Here is a 21145-nt window from a genome sequence, read left to right as displayed (position 1 = left end):
GACAAGAACTTGAGAGGGTGGACCGCGTCAAATTCCGAGGAATGATGATAACCGACAACCTGTCCTGGACTTCCCACGTAGATGTGATGGTCAAGAAAGCACAACACCCCTTCTTCCTCAGGTGGCTCAGGAAATTTGGCACGTCCACAAGGTCTCTCACCAAGTTTTACAGATGCACAATTGAAAGCATACTGTCCAGGTGCATAACAGCCTAGTATGGCAACTGGTCTGCCCAGGATAGTAAGAAACCACAGAACGTGGTGTGCACAGCCCAGACCATCACGGAAGCCAACCTTCCATCCATGGACTCCATTTACATGGCCCATTGCTGCGGAAAGTCTACCAACATCATCAAAGACCCACTGCACCCCAGCAATGCTCTCCTACAACCTCTTCCGTCAGGCAGAAGATACAGAAGCTTGAACACATGCACCAACAGGTTGAAGAACAGTTTCTTCCCAGCCGCTATTACACTGATGAATGACCTCTCTAACTTCAAATAATGCTGGCCTGGCTGAATGTTGATCTTGCCAGCCGCACAGTTTGTGCAATGTAACTTCTATGCCTCGGTCTAGTTTTTTTCACCCCATGATCTGTATATCTTTGCTTACTACGATCTGTCTGTACTGCTTGTAAACAAAGCTTTTCACTGTACTTAGGTACAGGCAGTGATAAATCAATCGCGATTTCCCGTCTTAAAGAACATGTGAAACCGATGACAATTTGGTAGTTTGATGGTCATTATTTCTGATACATTGACTTGATTAAATTCCCCAACAGCTTATGGTGGGGATTGAACCTGCGTCTCCACATCAGACCTCAGTCAGGAAATTGGGACAACACCTGAGGCACCTCTCAGCTGCCTCCCACTACAGGAACTGACGTCACATGCAGATCAGTTGACCATCCAGGCAGGCGGAAGTGCGTCATAGGCAAGATGGAGCGCTTGGATCGGGCGGTGCTGAACGCGGCTCCGGTGGCCGACTTCAGGGGGTGAGTACGACGGCATCGAGGAGGAGTGAGTGCTCCGGGCCTTCAGTCTGAAGCCAGCTACAGGAAGGTCGAAGACTTTCGGGCAGACCTTTTCAAGGCGCCATCCCCGCCGAGGCGGCTGTGGGGTGGGTCTCCGTCCATTCGGTCCGTGCTGCCTCCCGTCCGGGCACAAAGGTTCCGGCTCACACTCCCTCTGACCTTGCGCGGGCGACTTTTATCAACTGTTCCCTGTGTGTTCATCTCATTTGTGGTCTCTGATGTGCAGTTTGCGGAACGAGCTTTTAATTGTATCCGTGTCTGGTGTATACTTCGTAATCAGTTCTTGTTTAGGGAGGTGTTTGCAAAGAAATGAATTGATTTGGGAAAGAGGCCACACGTTTTGCAAGCGAAACTGTGCGGAGCTGGAGGAACACAGCAGGTCAGGCAGTATCAGAGGAGCTGGAGAGTCGACGTTTCTGATGAAGGGTCCTGACCCGAAATGTCGACTTTCTTGCTCCTCCGATGCTGCCTGACCTGCTGTGTTCCTCCAGCTCCACACTGTATTGACTCTGACTCCAGCATCTGCAGTTCTTGCTATCTGAGTGAAATTGTGAATCCTCACACGAGCTGGAAATGAAACTTTTGGGGAAGTGGTTTTTTTCCCCTTAACACGTGACTGAGCGTTACTCCTGGCTTTAAGCAACTGCAGGGATGACTTTGCAAAACTGCACCTTTTTTACTTCGTTCGGTTATCTGCTGGCCCTTGCATGTTATCAGTTCTGACGGAAACAAGCAACCAATGAATGCCCTGAATTAAAGTGTAAGCTAACTGGTGGGAGCTTTCATATTCTGGGAAACTTCTCCCAGTGCATATAGCAAAAACAAAAGTATTTGTAGAATGCTACTTTACAGCAACACCTAACTAATCCTACACTGATTTTCTCTGCATCATGCTTTTAATATTTTACCAGCTGGTAGAAAGTTCCTTTTTTTGAAGGTACCCCTGACCTCTCGTTCAAACACATGTTGATAGAAATGTTCTCAGACTTCCTTTTAATTTTGTTTTGTGATTGGCTTTGTGCTGTTTGGCATGGTCTTTCTCACTGGTCAGTGAGAATTTAGAACTTGTTGATTTTTGCTGGAGTCAATAAGAACCATAAGAAATACGAGCAAGAGTAGGTTATTCAGCCCATTGAACTTGCTCTACTGTCCAGTAAGGCCGTGGCTGTTGTGGTGACCGAAATTGCACACACTATAGGAATGATGTGGAGGCTTTGGAGAAGGTGCAAAAAAAGGTTTACCAGGATGTTGCCTGGATTGGAGTGTGATTTGATTTATTGCCATGTCTACCTAAGTACAGTGAAAAGTTTTGTTTACGAGCAGTACAGGCAGATCATAGTAAGCAAGGATGTGTACAGATCAGTGGTTGTAAAAAGACTTGGACAAGGCATACAGGTTGTATTGTGTAGGGCATATGCTGGGCAAGATCAATGTTAGCAGGATCAGCATTATTTGAGGCTAGAGAGTCCATCCATCAATCTAATAAATGTCAGGAAGAAGCTGATCCTGCTCCTGCTGGTGCATGTGTTCAGACTTCTGTATCTTCTGCCTGAAGGAAGAAGTTGTAGGTGATTGTTACCAGGGTGCGTTGGGTCTTTGATGTTGGCAGCATTTCAGTGGCAGGGAGCTGTGTAAATGGAGTCCATGGATGGAAAGTTGGCTCCTGTGATGGTCTGGGCTGTGCACACCACCTTCTGTAGTTTCTTGTGGTCCTGTGCACAACAGTTGCCGTACTAGGCTGTTATGCACCTGGACAGTATGCTTTCAGTTGTGCATCTGTAGAAGTTGATGAGGGTCCTTATGGACATGCCAAATTTCCTGAGCCATCTGAGGAAGAAGAGGTGTTGTGCCTTCTTGATCATCGCATCCACGCGGAAAGTCCAGGACAGGTTGTCGTTATCGTTACTCTGAGGAAGCTGATGCTTTCCAACCTCGCGACCTCAGTTCCATTGATATAGATGGGGGTGTGTTCTCCTCCTTTCTTTCTATATTAGCTATAAGGAGAAGTTGGACAGACTTGATTGTTTTGGCTAAAGGGTCTGAGGTGCAGGGGCGACCTGATGGAAGTATATAAAATTATGATAGGCGTGGATGGTCAGAATCTTTACCAGTACTGAAATGTCAAATACTATTTTTTATTGTCATTCTGGAGTTTTTAAACTCTATTCCCATGCTAGTCTTTTTTTGTTTCCCACTTCAATTCTATGACAACACTTAAAAGTATCTGTACCTAGGTACCCTGTACCTAAGATGGTGGCAAGAGGTGACATTACAAACTTTTCACTGCACTCATTTGCGTGCGTGTGACAGTAAAGGCCTCTCTATAGGGGGTGAAGGTTTAGGTGAGAAGGGGAAAAGTTTAAAAGAAATATGAGAGGCAAGGTTTTTGATGCAGGATGGTTGGTGTCTGGTAGAGAAGTGATAGAAGTAGCTATGATAGCAACATTTGAGACATTTAGACAGACACATGAACACGCAGAAGGATGTGGACCATGTGCAGGCAGATGGAATTAGTTTAGAATGACATCATGGTCACACAGACATGGTGGGCTGAAGGGCCTGGTCCTATGCTATACAGTTCTATGTTCAATATGACTTTAACTGCACCTTATGGCTCATTTCATTTTATGCTATTTAAGATGAAATTGCATATTTTATTTTCTCAACTGCTTCGCTGTGGATTTAGAGTCATACAGTATGGAAGCCAACTCTTCGGTCCAACTTGTCCATGCTGACCACGTTTCCTAAACTGAACTAGTTTGACCCCTATCCCTCTAAACATTTCCTATTCATGTCCCTGTACAATGTTTTTTAAATGTTGTAATCTTTCAAATCATCTCTACCATATCCTCTGACAGTTGGTTCTATACACACACCACCCTCTGCATGAAAAAGTTGCCCCTTGGGTCCCTTTTTAAATTTTTCCCCTCTCTCCTTAAACCTATGCCCTCTAGTTTTGGGCTCCCCTGTCCTGGGGAAAAGAAAGACCTTGGCTGCTCATCTTATCTATGCTCCTCATGATTTTATAAACCTCTATAAGGTCACACCTCAGCCTCCTACAGTCTAAGGAAAAAAAAGTCCCAGTCTATCCTTATAACTGAAACTCTTCAGTCTTGGTGACATCCTTGTAAATCTTTACTTAATACATTTAACTAGGAACGCCCATCTCTTCACTTTGAGCGTTATGAAACTTTTGTTAAAATATACATATTAACAAACAGGACTCTAGACTTCTCAGCACCAAGCTCTCAAAAATACCCTCAAATACGCCCTCATAACTTGTAGTGCCTTCAGTGTGATAAAGCACACTGCACCAATAAGTGTGTTCAAAAACATAGACATCCTCTCCTGATTCTTTGTGGCAATTTAAAATTGATTCTTCAATGTTCTGTCTTCAATGAGAATTGTACTGTTACAATCAAATCTTAAAATTGATATTTATGTTAGAAAAGTTGTTGAATTTCAACTTCGATGTCTGTGTTCTGTGAGAGTTGTCCCTGTATCTTTCAGCAAACCTCAGTTAGTCTCCCCTTTCTGGTGAATCTTCTGTGTCTGTAATGATCCATGTGTTATGGAGTACCTCAAACAGCACAGTGCTGCCTGGCCTAATTCCTGTTTATACAAATTTGACTTGCACTTTGATCTTGCATTATGCACCTTTCTAAAATTTTTTTTTTCTGATTTTTTTTTCTCACTGTTCAGCCCCTTTTCTCTGAAACAGCATTATCTCGTACTTTGCCTTAAACTGCTTCTGTCAGCCAGTTTCCCATTCTGCTAGTTTGTTTGTAATCCATCACAAGTACATTGTTCTGCCAACCTAAAAGGTTTTGTTTGCACGAGAAGCAGTTTAGAGGTGATGCACTTAACTGATTCCTAGGATGAGCGTGTTATCTGATAGAGGGGTTGCGTCTGTATCCATTGGGGTTTAGAAGAATGTGAGTTGATCTTATTAAAGATCCTGGGAAAACGTTACAGGATGGATGCTGAAAGGATGCTTTCCCCATAGGAGAATCTAAAACTAGGGGATGTAGTTTAAAAATAAGAGTAAAAACCGAAAGAACTGCAGATGCTGTAAATCAGGAACAAAAACAAAGTTGCTGGAAAAGCTCAGCAGGTCTGGCAGCATCTGTGAAGAAAGAAAAATCAGAGTTAACATTTCAGAGATAGTAGGAACTGCAGATGCTGGAGAATCCGAGACAACAAGGTGCAGGGCTGGATGAACACAGCAGGCCAAGCAGCATCATAGGAGCAGAGAGGCTGACTTTGCGGGCCTAGACCCTTCATCAGAAAAGGGGGAGGGGAAGGGGGTTTTGAAATAAATAGGGAGAGAGTGGGAGGTGGATAGAAGAGGGATAGAGGAGAGGATAGGTGGAGAGGAAACAAACAGGTCGAAGAGGCGGGGATGGGGCCAGGAAAGTTCTGAGGAAGGGTCACCGGACCCGAAATGTTAACAGATTTTCTTTCTTCACAGATGCTGCCAGACCTGCTGAGCTTTTCCAACAACTTTGTTTTTGTTAAAAATAAGAGGAGAATTTTTTTCGGAAGGTATTGAGTTTGTGGAAGTCTTCCAGAGAGTTGTGGAAGCAGGGTTATTTTAAAAATAAAAAATTGGAATAAATAAAAGAAACTAATTTTGCATTTTACGGAAATAGTGGATAAGTTCTTGACCAAAGTGTATTTAGGATAAGCATGAAAGTGAAGTTAGAGTCATTCTCTGATCAGCATGATCATGATCTTATTGAATTGCAGCACACACATGAGGGACCAAATGCCCTAATTCCTAATATGTATTTTTTGTATGTATCCTGAGATCATTCACAACTCATCTTAAATCTTAGTGCTTATTAATTTGGCATTGAATTACAAACTTTTAATCTTCTGATAGCAGATGGTCAAGAACCTGGGTTTCAACTTCCTAACTTCTTAAATAGTGCTGATGCCCCAACATATTCCTTATTTTTAAGGAGGAGTGAAAAATAGTGCACAGAGACTTCTTTCAGTCTGATGCGTGCTGTCATAACTTCATGATAAATCCAGGTTGAACTCTTAACTTTTTTTAAAAAAGCCAATTTGTGTTCTTTTAATATCTCATGCCTTGTAAATGGAGAAAAATTGCAGAGAGTTGTAGCACAAAGGGACTTGGGGTACTTGTACACAAAGTTAGCACGCAGGAGCCGCAGTTAATCAGGAAGGCTAATGGAATGTTGGCCTTATTACAAGGGAGTTGGAATATGAGACTAGGGAAGCCTTACTGCAACGATACAAGGTGCTGGTGAGATCAAATCGGAAGTACTGTGAGCAGTTTTGGTCCCCTTATTTCAGGAATGAAATTATTTCGTTGGAGGCAGTTCAGAGAAGGTTCACTGGGGTGATTTCCAATATAGAGGGATTGTCTTATGAGAAAGACTGAACAGTTGGGACTCTGCTTGTTGGAGTTTTGGAAAATGAAAGGTGATCTCTTTGAAGTGTTCTTGAAGAGCTTAACGGGGGAAATGCTGAGAGGAAGTTTCTCGTCATGGGAGAGTCTAGGACCAGAGGATATAGTCTCAGAATAAAGAGGTGTCAATTTAAGATTGAGATGAGGAATTTCCTCTGAGAGTTGAGTCTTTGAAACTCCTCCTTGTGGAGAGCTGCGGGGGCACAGTCCTTTGTGTATATTTAATGCTGCAATAGATAGATCCTTTAACAGTAGGGGAATTGAGGGTTCTGGGAAAGAGCAGGAAAGTGGACATGAGGGATGTTGAATCAGGTATGATCTTACAAACAGCCTACTTCTGTTCGTGTTGCTTAACGGTCTTATCCTCCAAGAATTGGCTCTGCCGTAATTTTTTATTTGAAAATGACAGCTTTACATTTATACAGTGCTTTTTTCATGACCACCACATGTTTGAAGTGCTTTCTGAAGTATTACCCCAGCTGTAACAGAAAGTGGACTTGTTCTTAACAATTAGAAATGATCTTTTCAGAGTATGATGAGAAAGTGGAAAAATGTCCCATTTTCTTGCATTGGGACCTGTAGATTTGTACTTTCGTGTCCTTGGCCTCGCTAGTTAGTTGTGGTTTAAACTAGTTGAAATGGTGCTAATACAGGCTTGTTATAAACAGACATGTTTATACTAATTGTTATGTGATCTGTTAACATTTTTTGATTATTTTCAGAAATGATGGCTCCTTGTTAGCGGTACTGAAGACCCTTCTGTTTTTCACATTCTTAATGATCACTTTACCAATTGGGTTATATTTTGGGACAAAGTCTTATGTGTTTGAAGGTAACTGCTTCTTAATATAATGATTTTCTGCTGTAAAGACTAGTTCCTTTCTATAGATTTGGCAATGAGTGATGGACTGTATTGTGTTATCTTGTGAAACCTGAACTGCTATTTTCATAGTTTCAATTGGTTTTCTTTAATGCCAAAGGGAGTCAAACATTACAGTAAAGCTGCTGAGATGATTGATTTTAGGACTGCAATAATTCTAAGGTATCCAAATAAACAGGAACTAGCAAAAGAAGTAGGCCATTCAGCCCCTCTTCTGCCAATGAACTAGATCGTGGCTGATTTTCTAATTCAACCCTTTTTCCTGTACTATCTCCACATTCTTTTAATATCTAGAATTCTGTCAAACTATCTTGAACAAACTCAATAATTGAACTTGCACAACTCTTGGGTTGAGAATTCCAAAGATTCAGTGCCTTGAGAGTGCAGAAATTCCTCCTCATCAGTCCTCAATGGCCCACTCTTTATTATGAAACAGTGCTCCTTTCCTATGTCTACATGTTAACCCTTATAAGAATTTTGTTTTGCAATGAGATTCTTCTCAACTCTAGTGAATACAAGCTCAGTCTCCTGAATCTCATGAGCAGGTTTTAAATGTAAAGATCTATACTATTTTCTTCTTGCCTTTTTATTCCTGTCCTGGTTTTGTTTTATTATTTTTAATGCATTCTAGTCCACGATGTTTAGTTTTAACTTAGAAAGACAAAGTTTAAATTAGCTGCTGTGTGCCAGGGTAAAATCCCCTCTGTTCTTGCTCCTGATTACAGTGATTGTAATGATACCGTAATGAGCGTTGGCTGTGTGCTGTGTGACTCAGTCAGTGGTGGTGCCCAATATTAAAAGCTGCCTGGTGCCTCTGGCTCTGTTCATCACAAGGTCAGGAGTGGAGATGTTTGCTCATGACTGTCCTGTATCTAGCACCAAATATCAGTACCCTAGAGGGGGAAGAAGAATTTTTTCCAGGAATGTGATCCTTTTATTTTTCAATATCGTTGCACTTCAATCTGCCATTTTGTTTTGAGTGTTTGTAGTGATGACAGAAACAAGGTTGACTCCACAACTCATTTTGGTCAGTGGTGCCCACTCTGAATTGAAAGGAGTAACTGGGTATCCTCCTGACATGTAACACCCTGTTCTGCTCAGTGAGGGTGAAAATCTGAAACCACATTATTCCATGACGGGGCAAAGTAGTTATTAAATTAATATTGCTCAACATGATACACGCAATTTAAAAATATTTTTTCAAGCGCAATGAAGTGCTATTAATAAATTGCAATGCTACAAATACATTACTTATACTCCACAAACTTGCTAATCTCGAAGATCATGAGCGGAGGAGCTAGACCAGACTGGAATGGAGTACCATCTGTCAAGTCTGATCTGTATGTTTATGTAAAGGGAAAAAGAGTTACTGCATTTCATTTTTAATGAATTCCAAATATTCAGCGTCAGTACAAAAATTTTCGTATAACAGCTATCTACAGTGCTGCTTATGTGGATTATTTTGTCACTTGATGTTCTATTCTTCCTAAATAGAAACTTAAATGTGGTATTTGCTGCCTCAATATGCACCAAATGTAAACAAATGAAACAACTCTCATTGTTACAGTTATGTTTGCCTTATAGCAATTAACGCACAGATATTTGGATCTTGCTTTCTGTGCAACTGTGTTGCTAATTCTCTTTCTGCAACTCGTTTTGAGGGACTGAAAGTCAAATCTGTGACCTGGAAGCTCTTTAACAATTCATCAGTATCATTAAATCATTAGATTTGGTAACTGTTGAACATTATAACTTGCATGTACAATTATAAGTGATTGGTATTTAGTGACAGCATATTTTCAGACTGTAGGCACTTTTGATTGAAATTACGGGATTTGATGTATAGTACAGATAGAAATTTAGAGACGTGGTCATACATCACATAAACAGACCTTTTGATCCAATTTGTCCATGCCAACCAAGTTTCCTAAACTGAAAAAGTTCCATTTACCTGCGTTCGGCCCATATCCCTCTAAACCTTTTCTATTCATGTACCTGTCCAATTGCCTTTTTAAATTTTGTAGCTGTGTACCTGCATTTACCGCTTCGTCTGACATTTCATTCCGATACAAATCACCCTGTATGATATAGTTGCCCTTCGGGTGCCTTTTAAGTCTATCTTCTCTCACCTTAAAATTATGCCCTCTAGTTTTGAACTCTTCTACCCTATCCTGCTAACCACTTTATCTGTGTCCCTCATGCTCAGCCTCCTACGCTTCAGGAGAAAAAGTCTCAGCCTATCCATCCTCTCCGTTTACCTCAATCCCTCCCTTCCCGGTACCCTCCTTGTAGATCTTTTCGGCACTTTCTCCAATTTGATAATATCCTTCCTATAGCAGGGACACTGGAACTGTACACAGCTGTCCAAATGTGGCCTCACCAACGTCCTGTACAACCAAAACATTCCAAACCCTATACTCAATGGTGTGAGACAAATGTGAAGCCCTTTGGAATTAAAGATGTCATATAACAAGTGAAACACTTGTAGGCAAAATTGAAGACAATTTGGATGTGTCAAGGTCACATGGACAGCAGCGAAATAAATGACCAGCTACTCTATTGTATTGAAGTTGGATGAGGATTAAATGTTGGCCATGATACCTGCAGGATGCTTCTTTCAAAATCATGCCCTAGCAAATTTTACATCCATCTTGGAGGCAGACCTAACCGTTGCTTAACTTGATCTGAAAGTTGTGACCTATGACAGTGCATGAATTTCCACAGTTTTGAAGTGTGTTGTCTGTCTAGACGATATGCCTCAAGCCTCTGGATTGGGGCTGGAAGCCTTTGACGTTGATTTGAGTAAGGAAGCCACAGCTGACATCTATATAATACTGGGGAGAAAATGCCCTGAACGATGCACAGAATCCACTCTCCAGTAGGCTGAGTCTACACTAAAGTGCATTAAACTTCTCTGGGGCCACTACTGTTTACTGGATTCTATCAAACAAAAATGGGGCAAAGTTTTTCTTTATCCTTGTTTTTGCTTTTGAATATCTATTTAGAATTGTAGAATCCCTACAATGTGGGAGCAAGCCATTCAGCCCATCGGGTCCACATCAACCCTCTGAAGAGCATCCCACCCCACCCCCCATCCTATCCCTGTAACCCCTCATTTCCCATGGCTAATCCACCTATCTTGCACATCTTTGGACTTTCACAGGAAACCGGAGCACCCAGAGGAAACCAATTTAGACACGGGGAGAACGTGCAAACTCCACACAGTCGCCCAAGAGTGGAATCGAACCCGGCTGCCTAGTGCTATTAGGCAGCCCTGCAAACCACTGAGCTACCTGCTTGCATACCATCCCATGCAACGAGGGCCTGTTGTCAATTTCACGTCAACCTTTTCTCTACTGTCTCCCCCTGACTTTCAAAAGAAAAGCACTATTTTTGGATTAAAGAATTGCATTGTCTAGTTCTACTTTCTTTAATTAGCCCTTTAATTTTACCATTTTTTTTCCCTAAGGTACATTTGGAATGTCAAACAGAGACAGCTACTTCTATGCTGCCATTGTTGCTGTGGTGACTGTTCATATTGTGCTAGCCTTGTTTGTATATGTGGCTTGGAATGAAGGCTCCAGGCAATGGCGTGATGGCAAACAGGATTAAGGGCAACATTGTTTGCATGGGATCAATTTGTTGTCATTCAAGCTTCAATCCTGGGGGTTGCGGCTAAAAGGCAGAAGAATGATTGAAATGCAGACCGTGAAACCCATGTGAGATTCTTTTAGAATCGAAGTATTGTTGCAAAGTGTGGAAAAAAAAATGTTGTGGTATAGTCGAAGCTAAAATCAACTTTCAAAGACAATATCTTATTCCTCCATCTTGTAATTAATTCAACAGCCGAGAATACAAGACTATACACATGCACTTTAAAAGTACACTGTTTGCATTAGCAATTTAACATTTGTGGCTTGAAATGTTTCTTGTCAATCTTTAGTTTGCAAATGTTAATCACACTTGTATACAATTAAATGGTACTGTCACAGGTGCTGACATGTTTAAGAGTATGGAATGCTCAGAATTCTAATGTTTGAAGAGCCTAAGTTCAATATCAATCTTCATGCTTAAGTCTATATGAAATGGTGTTTGTTTGCAATATAAGTATCCTGTGTAGGTGTCTACTTCTGTCTAGATTGATGATTGCAGTGTAACGTATGTTCTTAATTATGGGTTCCAGTAAAATAATCAATATCGTTATGGGTGATCTGGCAAGCTACATCTTTCTTTTGAATGTTATTAATAATTATATGTGTAATGGTTGATGTAAAAGAGAGCTCAAAATTCAGAATTTTATTTGTGTATGAAATTGTTTTGTAAAATTCCAATTCATACTTTGCCATCTTTGTTCTGTTCTCAGTGCCTGGAAGAATGTTAAATGCTTCATAAGAATCTGCCTTTTGAGATGAGCTCCTTTCAAAGGGAATCTAATGTATCATGTTTATCTTTTCTGGTTCCTCAAGAGACTGTGTATGATCTTACAGAAAGTTTCAACGAGACTGCATTGCATAAGGAAAGTGAGGGATTTGCAGTTTAGCTAAGGAATCCTATCTCCACACCACGTTCTAAATTTCTTGGAAGTTGTAAGGCTAGAAATTGCTATTATCTAGGTGGTAACGCCAAAATTACCAGCATAAAACCTAGACTGCACCTTTTGAAATTTTTTAAATGATTAACCAAAATGTTGATGCACTGGGTGACAAGTATTGTTTTAATTTGCATTCTCAGTGCAATTGATCAGGCTTTACTAGACTGAGGTAATCCATATTATCGTTTTTATCAAGTACAAAGTACACTTGCTGAGCTCCCTCACCCATTCCATTTCTATACCCCTCCTTGGTATTTGTGTAGCAGAAGTGGAGATTACATTATGAACTGAAAATTGCAGAACTTAAGATTGAACAACTTTTAATTGAAGCCTCAGAATGCATTGTTCAGTCTGAGTTATGTTACAGATGATCTAATTGCACTGTGAAGTCATTTGGAACTTGTATTGTCCTTATTTCTGTAAATCCATTATATATTTTCTGGCGTATGGTAGATTTCTGTGCTTGCTTTCATAATCATAGATTTAGCTTAAAACTGAACTGACTTGTTTAAATGTGATTTCTAGATAGCTTCCTGCAATTGCTTTCTAAGGTGTAAAGATATTATCATCATGCATTGTCACATCTAACTGACTCTTTTTTTGTTTAGAGTGTATGGCATCCATTCCCACAGGCAACGTTTTAAAATAAATGACTGGGCAAATGGTTTTCAATTATTACTTTGAGAGAGGATTTTTGGTTAGGACAGGAGAACCTTACACAGTAAATTCAGTCATGGGATCTTGGACGTCTATCAAAATAGGTGGGTGGGGCTCTGGTGGTATTGCCTTCTCTGAACGTTGACAATAATTGATAACATTTCCAGCTTGCATATTGTGGGTTGAATTGCTGTTAGCTTTTTTTAATTTTGGCAATGAAGGCATTATTAAATTGAACGTTGCAATGTCAGGAAACGTTAATCTAGAGATGTTCAGTTCTAAAGGGTCACTGGACTCAGTATTAACTGCTTTCTCTCCAAGGATGCAGCCAGACCTGAGTTTCTCCAGTAATTTCTGTTTTGTCTACCATTCAAGCTTGGTGCTGAAATTGGTACATCAAAGTCCATCTCTAGGATAATGCCAGTCAGATCATTTTTTGTATAATGTGCAGACTGATTAATGGACATAGAACTGCCAATTTCAGACCAGAAAAGTGCCCAGTCTATCTCCAGATACTTTCACCTCCTAGAGTATCTCAGAGAATTGAGTAACATCTGAAGCTAGTTGTTTCGTGCTTACAAAATTCTGTAGAGAAACAAGTGGCAATTGCCACTAATGAGATGCTACCCCAGCCAAAAAGATGTTCTATCTTGCAAATGAGTAAGTAATATGATATGAGTTTGTTGGTGTGTAGGTCATTCGTCCCAAAGACTGAGACTATCAGATGGCAAGTCCCTTTGACTATCGTAATAGTTTGCAAGTCATAAAACTTTTTTTGAGTATATAGGTACTACAACTGTTTACCAAGGCTTCTGCAATTCTGTTTATTACAAGAGATATTGAACAATAAAATAAGTGTAGCCTTGCATCATATAGATAATCAGTGAAAACTATCTTGGAATACTGCACAATTTTGATCTTAAGGAACAAAATAAATGCATTGGAGGTGGTTCAGAAAAGTGAATTGATACGTGGAATAATGGTTGCCTTGTGAGGAAGTGTTGGACAGACTGGTGTTGTTTGCACAGGAGTTTAGAAGAGTGACGTTTATAAGAATCTGAATAGTCTTGGCAAAGTGACTGTGGAAAGGATGTTTTATTCTTCAGAGTCCAGAATTAGCAGGATGGTATTTTAAAATCAGATGTTACCTTTTTAGGACAGCTGAGGGGATATTTTTATTCCCGGATGATTGTAAGACTTTGGAACTCTGTGCCTCAGAACATGGCAGAGATGAGATTTGAACATTTTTAAAGCAGAAGTGGATCAATTCTTGTCATGTAAGGAGGTGGAATGTGGAATTCGGAGCACAAATAGCTAAGTCTTTAATCTCATTGATCGGAGCAGGCTTAAAAGCCGAATGGCCAATTTCTGCTCCTAATATGTATGTTTGAATGTATTTAAAAGGCAAGATACTAGCCACACTCAACCAATCTATACTTGCAAAACTGTCCAACATTAGGCATACAATTGGGTGTGCTATAAATTTTGGTGGCAACCAATTTAGGATTGACGGTCGTGCTCATAATGTGGCACACTTGCATATACTGGAAGTTACAACTGTTAGTGCACAAGCACCTGTTCCTCACAGAGAGAGAGAATATGTGTGCACAGTGTCACAGAATCATAGACCATAATAGAATCCCTACAGTGTGGAAACAGGCCCTTCGTCCCAACAAGTCCACACCGAACCTCTGAGCATCCCACCCAGACCCATCCCCTTGTATCTACACATCCCTGAACACTACGGGCAATTTAGCATGGCCAATCCACCTAACCTGCACATCTTTGGACTGTGGGAGGAGACCAGCGCACCCGGAGGAAACCCACGCAGACATGGGGAGAATGTGCAAACTCCACACACATAGTCACCCGAGGCTGGAATTGAACCCAGGTCCCTGGCACTGTGAGGCAGCAGTGCTAGCTACTGTGCCATTGTTCCATTAGATTTAACATTCCTGCTTTACATGTCATTTAACTGGTGCCTGTCCATGTCAGTGCTTCTACCAGTCAAAATATACTTGTCAATCAATTGGTACTCCTACAGTATCAATATGGTGATCCTCTTTACATGAGTATTGTTTTAAGTTGTACTGGTGACTGCAAAATGAAACACTTCAAGTGTCATTTTTTAAAATCAATGTTAAAATTCTAAGTGTATGCTGAAAAAAAAGTCTGATTTTTTTCTTAAAAATAAACCGATAGGATTTAGTTCTCAATACTTAATCCCATATAAAGTTAGAGATATACAGCATGGAACTAGACCCTTCAGTCCAACTCGTCCAGGCCAACCAGATATCCTAAATACATCTAGTCCCATTTGCCCATATCCTCCTTAACCCTTCCTGTTCATGTACCCTTTTAAATGTTGTAATTGTACTAGCCTCCACCACTTCCTCTGGCAGCTCGTTCCATTCACACACCACCCTCTGCATGAAAAGGTTTCTCCTTTGGTCCCTTTTATATCCTTCTCCTCTTGTAAGGGGTACCTGGACTTCTCCAAATGGCTCCAGAACCTGCTACACTTGCCACAAACTGTGTTTTGGACATCCCCCTAATGAATATTGGATCTGTTTGAAAGCAGCTTCACTTTTACATATGCAGCAGCCTCCACAAACTACAGATGTCCAAGCTGCAAATTGCCCTCGCTGCACCCTCGGAGATTGTTGTGAGTGCTGGGTACTTCCAGAATGGGGACAGCAACATAATTTTGGTTATGGTGTGGAACCCTTCCATCGTTGAGAAGATTCAGCCTTGTGTTTCTAGCTGCATGTGTTAGTGCATCAAGTAAACTGAATAAATGACAGAGCAACTACTGAAACATGACCAGTTGTAGTATGGGGAAATTAGAGAACAGCTTTTGGGTGAACTAGACCAGCGGGTCAAATCAGGAACAAAAACAAGTTGCTGGAAAAGCTCAGCGGGCCTGGCAGCATCTGCGAAGGAAAAAAAAAATCAGAGTTAACATTTCGGGTCTGATGACCCTTCCTCAATTCTGTTTTTGTTCCTGATTTACAGCATTCACAGTTCTTTCAGTTTTTGTCAAATCATGAAGCACCAGAATCCAAATTGCAGAATTCATGCCTAACCTATTTCCACAGATCAAGTAGGAGATAGCAAGAATTGTGGATGCTAGAAATCAGAGTCAATACAATGTGGAGCTGGAAGAACACAACAGGTCCTGATGAAGGGTCCTGACCCGAAATGTCGACTTTCTTGCTACTCTGATACTGCCTGACTTGCTGTGTTCCTCCAGCTCCACGCTGTATTGATTCCCACAGATCAAGTTTTTGGTCTACATTGGCTAAACCTAATAAAGCTTTAGAGCCACTACATGGAGCAGGAGACAATTTAAGAGACATTTATGTTTTATGCCTTTTGTATTACTTTGTCAAAACCACTATTGGTAACTGGTGTTATTATAGAAATGTTTTTGCTGCATACATTAAGTTATTTATTGAAAGCCTGAGTGCTTTATTATGTATTTGGAACAGTCGGAGTATGAGTAGGGACATCTAACTCCAACTGTAGAAGGTGCTCATGAGACCACGTCTGGACTGCTGAGAGCAGTTTTAGTCCAAGATTTTGTTTCATCAAAGGCAGTTCAAAGAAGGCTCATTTGGACAATCCCTGGTATAGAGGGATTATCTTACAAGCAAACACAAATGAGTAAACACATTGAGTAGAATCCCAGTGAAGTTTAGAAAAATGAGAGGTGACTTCATTGAAACATTAGATTCTTAAGGGGCTTGGCAATGTAAATGCTGAGAGGATGTTTCCCTTCATGGGAGAGTTTAGGACCAGAGGGCACAGTCTCAGAATAAGGGGGGGTGCCAATTTAAGACTGAGACAAGAAGGAATTTCTTCTGAGGGTTGTGAGCCTTTGGAACTCCTTGCCACAGAGAGCTGTGGAACAAAGTCCTTGTGTATATTTAAGGCAGAGATAGATTCTGAAGCAGTATGGAAAGCAAGGGTTTCGGGGAAAAGGCAGGAAAGTGGGCACGAGGAATGTCTGATCAGCCATGTTCCAATTGAATGGTGGAATAGGTTTGAGGGGGCAAACGGCCTATTCCTGTTTGAATTAATTGTGGTCTTCATAAATTGACTTTTTTTTCTCTTTCAAAGAGTTGAGCAACATCAGAAGCTTCAAAAGGAGGTGAAGGCGAGGCAATGAATATTTTTAAGGCAGATGTAGTTAGATGATTGTTAGAGAATTTAGAGGTTGTTAGGATAGTGGGGAATGTGCAATTCAAATAGATCAGGGATGGTTTTATTAAATTGAGGTAAAGCTTGAAGGGCTAAAAAGTCTATTCTCATATTTGTATGTTCATCAGTTACATATATTTAAAAAAAATTATATTTGGCCATGTGACTTTCAGGGATCTATTGTGTTTCTCACTTGCAGCAGTCTGATATTATCAAATCGTCTAAATGCAAAGTCTCCCAAACTACACAATGATGCTAATGGTGTTGTTGGTCTCAGCAAGAGCTGTCCTAATGGTAGTTATCAATGAAAAAGTCGACTGCCTGCCAACTACTATGTGATTGGTTACCAGTTAACTGAACAGCTTAGTGGTGTGAATGTTTTGGTGGAAAACATTAGAGCTCTGGCAGAGAGGAGCTGTTTCACTCTGTGATAAAATGCATCTCAAGCCTGAAGATAGCCAGTTTATTTTCCCTTTCCAGTTACTGTAAGCTGTGACTCATAATTGAAAAGTCAGATTATAAATATGATCCAGTCACTGTGCCTCCCGCATGCAAGTGATATATCTTTGAGAAAGAAGACTGGGAAGCAATGTTATGATCAGCAAAAGAATCACCTCAGAAATCCCTGTACAGAAGGACTACTGAACTATCTTTTCCCTCCTCCCATAGCACCCGTATTTTCTTTGTGTGTGTGTGTGTAAGAGGAGATTTTATAACGGGCTGAGTTTTAACTTGTAGAGTTATGTCAGTGGTTCATAACGGTTTAGCTGTAGCTAGAGTCTATTAATTTTTAATAAAAAGTAATTACGGTTAAGTACAGAAGCCTGGTCCATGTTTTTTGTCAATCTGGGACTGAAAGCCAGGTAAACTGAGGAATTCTGCATGCTTTTTAAAAATCTTCAACTTCTGTGACCACTCCAGGAACAGTGAGGGCTTGATTTTTCAGCATGTTTTCAGTGAACAATCCATACAGTGAAACACAATGTACAATTAAGTTACTCTTGAAAAGATGGTGAACATTCTGCTTGCTCTGCTGCAATCCATGTCGTGGAGGGGCTTCCATACGGCTCTCGATAAGGCATTCCAGAAACATCAACCAGCAATTGGTGAAAAGCAAACAATTGATGTCCAATTCAAGATGGCTTTCAATTTTGAGGGAAACTTGAACAGTCTAAAGATTTGTTCTACAACTTTATCACAAATCCTATCTAACAGCACATCTTTCTGCCAAAGTGGACATATGTAGAAAATTCTTAATTTAATAAGTTACTGATCCAGGTATGAAACTTCAGTTGCCTAGTGTCTGACTTCAAGATACCCAAGAGTGGATATATATGTGGGTGTGTGTGTATATATATTATGTAAGGCTATTTAGCACTGTTTGCTGTATAAGAATTGTAATTGCAGAGTTGAATGCACTGTACAAAACCAAACATTTGAAAGTACAGGCTAGAGGGCCTTTTCCTGTTCTATCATTCAGTACTATTATGGCTGATCTGATTATAACCTCAAATCCACATTCTAGCCTATCCTGGAAAAGCCTTGAGAGCCTTGTTTGTAAAAGTTTGTTTATGATTCCAATTGGCAAATTTTGTTTTCCCTGACTCCTAATGAAATGTCTCTCAGAAGTTTCCAAAACACACTCCCAAAAGTGTGCAAGCTTTGTTTTCAGCCCAAAAAGGGTTAAGTTACGGAATGAATAATATTAGAATTTGCAGCACTCATAACTACATGGTTGCCCCATTTCCCAGTCTCAGTAGATGCTCTTATTGGGTAGAGAGATACTTGAAACATTCACTCCAAACTAAAGAGCATCCTGTTTCCATGGCAACTCCCTGTTGCCAGCATTCGCCATTAGATTCAGGTGGTACAAAGAGAAATAAAAATTGTCACAGAATTTTCTTTTTGTCTCTTCAGATATCAGTGGCAGGTTTATAAAATCTTGTTTGACAAGTAATGAAAATTATGTGACGGTAATCGGTCGTCGTTTTTACAGTCGTAGAGGGTGTAAGTCTCAACACAATGCTTTCAATTTGGAGGTGAGTGTCCATTTAAAGTGTAATAAAATGTCATTTGATGAATGATAATTGGATCAATAGTGATGTATTTCAGGTAAAGTGGTCACGTCTGTTTACCAATTGATGTATTTATCAATTAATGTTCAGGATGGAAGCAACACTTGTGGATTCTGCAATGAGTTTAATACATGATCTTTACACACAACGTCACTATTTGCTTCATACGGCTCAGCTTGGGCACAACTTGTGTTTTTCTATGTGACCGTCTTTCCATTAGATCATTTGGAGTATGTTAAAACAGCAGAGGTGGACAGGGAGATGCATTTTTTGATTTGAAGATGTACCACTGGATGCAGCAGGAGCAAAGACAGATATCCCATGAGGTTATGCCATTGTTTTGGGGAACTGAATGAAGCATCAAATGTCCTAGTGGGCTGCATAACACTGCAGACAGATTAAGTGCCTTCTATGTCTTAATTGGGATGTTACAGCTCCTCTCACTGCTTTTCAGTGTAGAATAATCAGGATTGATTTGGCTTAGAAAAACCCAGAGGTTTGAAAGCTTTTTGGAAGTTTGAGGAAATTCTATTTAGGCTGAGATGCTAGGATCATCTTTCCTAGGAAAAAAGGGAGATTGTTCAGAGATTGTTAACCTCGGTGAAAGAGTGTAGTTTGTGAAACCTCCAGACCAGGGGTGTTTGGTTAAAACTCTGCACTAGTTGTTTGAAGCTCAAAGTCTAAGATCTGTTGTGTTATGCTTCAAGGCAAAGGCTTCAAGTTCAAAAGACAGGAACCTGTGCTTTGAAATCTTTCAAACTGTTAAATTTACAAGGCTGGGTTTGTTTTATTTTGTTTTTCTTTTATAGAGTCCTACAGCACAGAGAGAGGCACTTTGGCTCAAACAGGTCCATGCCGAACAAAATGTCCATCCATGCTAACCCTGTTTCCCTGAACCTGGCCCATATCCTTCTAAACCTTTCCTATCCATGTATTTGCCCAAATACCTCAACAACTTCCACTGGCAGCTTATTCCATATGCATACCACCCTCTTGGGGGGGGAAAAAAAAAGTTGCCCCTCATGTTCCCATTTATTCTTTCCCCCTTACCTTAAACTGATGCCCTCTAGTCCTCGATTTCCCCAACCCTGGGAAAAAGACTGAGTGCATTCACCCTCTCCATGCCTCTCATGATCTTATACGCTGCTATAAGATCCCCCCTCATTCTCCTGCACTCTAAAGAAAAAAGTCCTAGTTTGTCCAACCTCCTCCTAAAACTCAGTCCCTTGAGTCCTGGCAACATCCTTGTAAATTTCTTCTGCACTCTTTCTAGTTTAATAACATCCTTCCTTTAGCAAGGTGAGTAAAACTGAACACAATACTCTAAGTGCAGGCTCACCAATGTCCTGTACAACTGCAACATAACTTCCCAACTTCTATGCTCAATGCCCTGACTGATTAAGACCAATGTGACAAAAGCCTTCTTCACTGTCCTGTCCACCTGTGACTCCACTTTGAGAACCATGCACCTGAACTCCAAGCCCCTTTGTTCCACTACACTCCTTAAGGCTGTTACAGTCACCATGAAACTCCTACCGTGATTTGACTTTCCACAATGCAACACCTCACACTCATCTATATTAAATTCCATTTGGCATTTCTTGGCCCAGCTGAGCAAGATCCTGCTGCAATTTTTGATAACCTTCCTCACTGTCCAAGATTCCGGCTATTTTTAGTGTTATCTGCAAACTTACTAATCACGTCTTATACACTCTCATCCAAATCAATGATATAGATAACAAACAGCAATGGGCCCAGCACCGATCCCTGACGCACACCACTAGTCACATGCCTCGAGTCCGACAAGCATCCTTCCACTATTACTCTCTGCTTCCTGCCATCAAGCCAATTGTGTATCCAGTTTACCAGCTGTCCCTGGATTCCATGCAATCTAACCTTCCAGAGCAGCCTTCCACGTGGAACCTTATCAAAGGCCTTCCTTAAATCCATGTAGACTACGTTTACAGCCCTGCCCTCATCAACCTTCGTGGTCACTTCATCAAAGAACTCTAATAAATTTGGAGGCATGATCTCCCACACACATTCATCCTGACTGCTCCTAATCAAACCATGTCTTTGCAAATGCATGTATATCTTATCCCTCAATCTTCTCAAGTAACTTACCTGCCACAGATGTTAGGCTCATGGTCTATAGTTCCCAGGTTTTTCTTTGCATAAGGGCACAACATTTGCTACCCTCCAATCTCCCATGACCTCACCATGGCTAATGATGATGCAAATATATCAGCTAGGGCCACCACAATTTCTTC

At 40.7% G+C, this 21145-nt stretch overlaps 1 protein-coding gene across 2 annotated transcripts; it reads left to right on the top strand.

The window, feature by feature from the left end:
- Window positions 1–792: 792 nt before the first annotated feature.
- vma21 (vacuolar ATPase assembly factor VMA21) lies at window positions 793–19250 on the top strand. 2 transcript variants are annotated; one of them, XM_048592702.1, is made up of 3 exons: window positions 793–993; window positions 7192–7301; window positions 18718–19250. In XM_048592702.1, exons 1-3 carry the CDS (start codon window positions 938–940, stop codon window positions 18882–18884), a joined length of 333 nt encoding a protein of 110 aa, XP_048448659.1. In that variant the 5' UTR covers window positions 793–937; the 3' UTR covers window positions 18885–19250. The 2 variants fall into 2 exon arrangements, with proteins under 2 accessions (XP_048448659.1, XP_020388604.1); XM_020533015.2 differs by lacking the exon at window positions 18718–19250 and adding an exon at window positions 10819–12612.
- The last annotated feature ends 1895 nt before the right edge of the window (window positions 19251–21145 follow it).

Source organism: Rhincodon typus, unplaced genomic scaffold, assembly GCF_021869965.1.
Source record: "Rhincodon typus isolate 14 unplaced genomic scaffold, sRhiTyp1.1 hic_rhity00001687, whole genome shotgun sequence".
NCBI classification, from domain to species: Eukaryota; Metazoa; Chordata; class Chondrichthyes; order Orectolobiformes; family Rhincodontidae; genus Rhincodon; species Rhincodon typus.
This window is presented reverse-complemented; position numbering and strand designations above follow the sequence as displayed.

Coding starts and splice junctions, on each gene's coding strand:
- vma21 (XM_048592702.1), top strand. CDS start 938: ATGGAGCGCTTGGATCGGGCGGTGCTGAACGCGGCTCCGGTGGCCGAC. Junction 994..7,191: donor CCGGTGGCCGACTTCAGGGG/GTGAGTACGACG, acceptor GATTATTTTCAG/AAATGATGGCTCCTTGTTAG. Junction 7,302..18,717: donor AAAGTCTTATGTGTTTGAAG/GTAACTGCTTCT, acceptor TTGTCTCTTCAG/ATATCAGTGGCAGGTTTATA.